Raw genomic sequence first — 5,000 nt, 5'->3', positions numbered from 1 at the left:
ATATATATATATATATATATATATATATATATATATATATATATATATATATATATATATATATATATATATATATATATATATATATATATAATAATTACAACTCTTGTTTAAAGCTTTCATTGTGTAAATGTATCTCTCTGAGTGACAGCGATGAAACTTTGGCTTGGAATTCTGCTGGGAGGATGGGCTGGGTTCTGGGGCAGACACTTGCCTCAGTGTCATAAGGGGCTGACTCCTGCTGTGTAGTGGTTGGAGCGTTGGATGTGATTGGAGAGAGCTGCTCACTGGGTACATCCAACTTTCGGCGTTTGGTGTCAGTGGTGCAGATGTCTGACGGGGGCTCTGGTCGCTTGAAGGAAGAAGTGTTCTCAGACTGGACAGATGCTGGCTTCAATACCTGTCAAAATAAACAAACAAATAAATAAACAAATGAGTAAATACATAAATACATAAATTCATACATAAAGTTAAATGTAGTCAATTAATGAGTCTCATAAATTTGGTAAATATGGTTAAAGATAAGAAAATATAATGACTCCCTCTTTACAGATGCACAATTACAAAGCAATTAAGACAAACGAACTAACCCGAGAGGAAGTAGGGGTTGTGTCAATCATGGAGAGGCAGCGCCTGATGGAGGGGCGGGATGCAGCTTTGGGTGGTGGGGACGCCTTAGCTGGCACTATGGGGGCTACCAACAAGTTTGAGAAACCCAGTGGCTTATCATCTTGGGGTGCAACTTCATTCATGAGATCCATCAGGATGGCATCATCCTCTTCACCCTTGGTGAGTGAGGAAAACTTTTTGAATGGTCTTCCACCTTCAGTAGAAGCATCTGTAGGGGCTTCCTGTGTGGTGGTTACTGTGGTAATGGTTGTGGTAGCGGTTGTAGTGGTAACAGCAGTAGCATTAGAACCTGCTGTTGATGACAATGTGGTAGAGGTGACTACAGTAACTGGCTTCACTGGAGAGACTGCCAATTGTGTTTTGGCTGGAGACAGATCAAGGTTGAGCTTGCGTGGCGCACAGCTGATTGGAACACTGAAACTAAAATGGAAATTGTCAGTATCATCCTGCTTGTTATTACCATAAGTTATAACAAAGCTGAAGTTAATATTTTGATGAGCAGGACAGAGTTACCTGCTGACACTCACCAGTCCTCGTCCACCTTTTTGCCACTCTCAGAGTAGCCACTGTCTTGAGATGTTATGTCAAAGTTGTCAGGGGGGGGAAGGTTTCTGAGGGGAGATAAACTGCCTTTTGGAAGGTGACACCACACCATCTGAAGATTCTGAAACATGAAAAAAAAAAAAAAATGTATCCAGGGAAACTGATGTTTATTCATTCTTTTTTGTTACTTCTTGAGGGAATTAAAATCCAGGCTCCTATTCACTATTTTCTGAACCTCCTGTAGGGGGCTGGCACGGATGCGGGGTGGAGGACGGGGGGGGGAGAGTAGTAAGGAGAGGAAAAAATGTCCTTGTTGCGTAAGGAAGTAATGGTGTGTAGGCGAGCAGAGGTGCTAGGTTCCTCTATCAGGCTGGATCCGGAGTCAGAGCTACGGTCGTGTGGTGGGGAACCTGCACGTGGGAGAGTACATGAACAAAACCACAAGATCATGAACTGCAAACTGTATATGTGTATACACACACACACACACACACACACACATATATATATATATATATATATATATATATATATATATATATATATATATATATATATATATATATATATATATATATATATATATATATATATATATATATATATATATTACATAATTTTGCTAAGGTGATTCTTGTTTACCCTCTGAAAACCAATGTCTCTTAAAGCAAACTCTGTATCCGTCATATGGAACACTACATTTATCTGACTTAAGTTTTTGTGATTGGCGGTAATCTCTCACGTCCTTAGAACTATTTGTAGCAACACGGTGTTTGAATGCAGAATCATTACTGAGTGAGGAGATTATAGTGATATAGCCCAAAATAATAACAGTATATTGGTAATCATTTACATTACAGGACATATGATACGATGAAACGTCACTCTATAACGGACTGAATGCCACTACATAGCTGCTGTCAAATTTCCGCAGTGGATGGGCACAAGAATGAGAGGCGAGGATTGAGGAAATGGCAAGGGCCGCGCCTCCCTCGGCAAAATTGGCGGGAACACAATGCCTCGCCCAAATCCACAGGGTTACACATGGTTGCCCGCTCTGCTTACGTGTCTTGCTCGAATGGGGCTTGGGGCAAGATGTACCGCTGAGTCTCGAGGATTTGCTCACCTCTGCCTGCATCAATAATGAACCGCAGCAGGACATACATGTGCACATGCAACGGTGACTCCACTCTCATGATATACCGACGATGTATGTTTAAGATAACACTTATGAGTCATCTGAGGGAGGTTCGCTCCGCCACGAGGTGTGCCATACAGGAGAAATAGCGAGGCGCGGTGCGGGACAGGAGGCGCTGCACGTGACCTGCCGCCAACGTGACCATGCTTTGTGGTGCATATGCCTGCCGCGCCTCCACCACATACATGCTTCTGCTGTGGAGGAAATACGACTGAGCCGATGCAAGACAACGCGCATCGCTCAGTGTTGGATGTTTAAGGACAAACGCCATCAGGCAGCAGGAATCTATTGGCGAGAAGGCGAGCTGGAGGTCAGCCAGCAGCCAACGTGATCTTTCCCGCCAAAGGATTGTTTACCACATGACGTCATGTGCGCTACTCCATCTGACTGGGCGTGGGAGAGGAGGGCATCTTGGTACACACACACACACACACACACACACAGACACATTTTCAGTTTGTTAACTGCCTAAATATTAAACCGTTTATTATTATTATTATTATTATTATTATTATTATTATTATTATTATTACACAGTTTTCTAATTACATAAACGTAATGATAATAGATATAACTGGACAAAATGTGTGTGTGTGTGTGTGTGTGTGTGTGTGTGTGTGTGTGTGTGTGTGTGTGTGTGTGTGTGTGTGTTTGCTCTTGTTAAGTCTTCCCTTGCACTCAGAACATTCCCTCCTTCCACATTCACCATTACAATGTTACAATTAATAAAGTTTTCCTCCTAGCGTAGCCAGGTATTATGTAATGTAATATCTGCCCCTCAAGGTACATCAGTTTACAAGATAAAGGCTCTCGTAAGATGAATTTGTGCTATAATTCTGAATGTAAGAGGGGAAAAAGGAATGTCCCAGCTTCTCAGTCATTTATTCATTTATTTATCTGTTCATTTATTTATTCAACTTGTATGCTTTTTTATTTCTTGATTTCATGTGTTCTTGGTCAGTGACGCATATAGGCTGTTCTCCTGGATTTGGAGGCTTAGATTGTCGACGTCTTGTACCTTTGGAGGGTTAGATGATGGCGGCCCTCCCGTGGTATCGCAGGCAGTATGTTAGGCTGCGCGCACGAGCGTTATTTTGCTGCTGCGACTTTTGTCATCCACGAATTTTGTCGAGATGGCACAGGAACGATTTTTGCAGCAGGCATTTTACCATCTGTTCAACGTGTTACTTTTCTTACTGTTATTATCATTATCATTGTTAGTATAACAACAGCAGATATGCATGTGTTTCCCACACTGAGGAAAGTAAAGAAATAACAAGCAGAAGACCACTAAGGAAGAACAGTCAGGAAGATGATAAACATTAATGTACATGAAAGACAAACTAGCAAAACAAAGTACGTCAAGCTCAGCTGGTGATAATCAACCCCTGGGGCACCAACTCTTCCATGTCAGTCTCCTGTGGCTTCCACCGTGAGGACGCTCACGGTGAGGACGCTCAGAAGCAGGCAGCCTTCAGCTGCCTGCTTTTGCCATCTGAGCTCATCGCGTGCTGTGCTAAATTAAATACTGTGAAAAGACACAGAAAGTAATTAAATGAAAAAAAATAATAATCAAAACATTTAATTGAAAAAGTATATTGATATTTGGTTAAAATTTAAAAAGTTAACAGAATTTCCTGTGCCTTATTTTTTTTTATTTTTATCTATTTATTTTATTTTATTTTATTTTATTTTATTTCATTTCATCTATTTATTTATCTTTTTTTTATTATTTCCTTCTTACGTTCGTAAAATGAACCTATGACTAAGTATCTTGTAAAATTTATTTACAAGTATAATGTGTCTGATGGTCTGTTTAAAAGAATAATGAAGATACGCAAGTGCAATGGCAACACGGCCCACACTCGGGACTGCTGCAACTCATCCTGCGGTTATTTAGTGTTTACATCAGCTGAGTCCGCGCCGGATGCCTCGTGCACTCGCCACTCACACAAAAGCGACCATGACTGTTGCCACGTAGCAAACCAACCATTCATCCAAGGTCCCCATACTGGAGGACGAGAGACCAAGGAGTTAAGCCTAATTCAGCATCACTCACAAACCATTTACAAAAGGAGAGAAAGGGTCATGATATATATATATATATATATATATATATATATATATATATATATATATATATATATATATATATATATATATCTTAAACTCTCTCAATTATTTTCTGAAATTTGACATGGAGGGAGTACACACCCACCAGTCGACATGCGTACAGCACTTGTCCGCCTTTTGCTCATCTCGACATTCAAATGTGAAGCACTGGTTAAATTTCGCCTCTTGAAGTGTTATTTTGGTAGTTGTGCCTCACAAGGAGCCTCTCTTCAGAGCGGTGCAGTCAGTGCCTGCCTGTGTGGCGGAACGACTACAGCTTTAACTGGCCATCCGCGTTTGCTGATAAGGAAAAATATGATTTCTATACGCTCGTATTGATCTACGGAGGGACAAGGAAACAGTCCTCATATATATGTCTAAAAATAACTATGAAATAATAAAATGAGGATTAGAAATAATATGAAATAAAAAAAGAGGATTATAGATTATAAGAACACACACACACACTGAGAGAGAGAGAGAGAGAGAGAGAGAGAGAGAGAGAGAGAGAGAGAGA

The 5,000-nt window shown here is 40.5% G+C and overlaps 1 protein-coding gene across 1 annotated transcript; it reads right to left on the bottom strand.

The window, feature by feature from the left end:
- Nucleotides 1–97: 97 nt before the first annotated feature.
- LOC135103271 (uncharacterized) lies at nt 98–1,288 on the bottom strand. The gene is made up of 3 exons (XM_064009315.1): nt 1,158–1,288; nt 591–1,050; nt 98–400 (listed from the first exon to the last, which is right to left on the bottom strand). The coding sequence occupies exons 1-3, from the start codon at nt 1,283–1,285 to the stop codon at nt 98–100; spliced, it is 891 nt and encodes a 296-aa protein (XP_063865385.1). The 5' UTR covers nt 1,286–1,288.
- Between the last annotated feature and the right edge of the window lie 3,712 nt (nt 1,289–5,000).

Source organism: Scylla paramamosain, chromosome 9 (genome assembly GCF_035594125.1).
Source record: "Scylla paramamosain isolate STU-SP2022 chromosome 9, ASM3559412v1, whole genome shotgun sequence".
Classification (NCBI taxonomy): Eukaryota; Metazoa; Arthropoda; class Malacostraca; order Decapoda; family Portunidae; genus Scylla; species Scylla paramamosain.
Note: the sequence above shows the minus strand (reverse complement) of the source record. Positions and strands in the feature narration are given on the sequence as shown.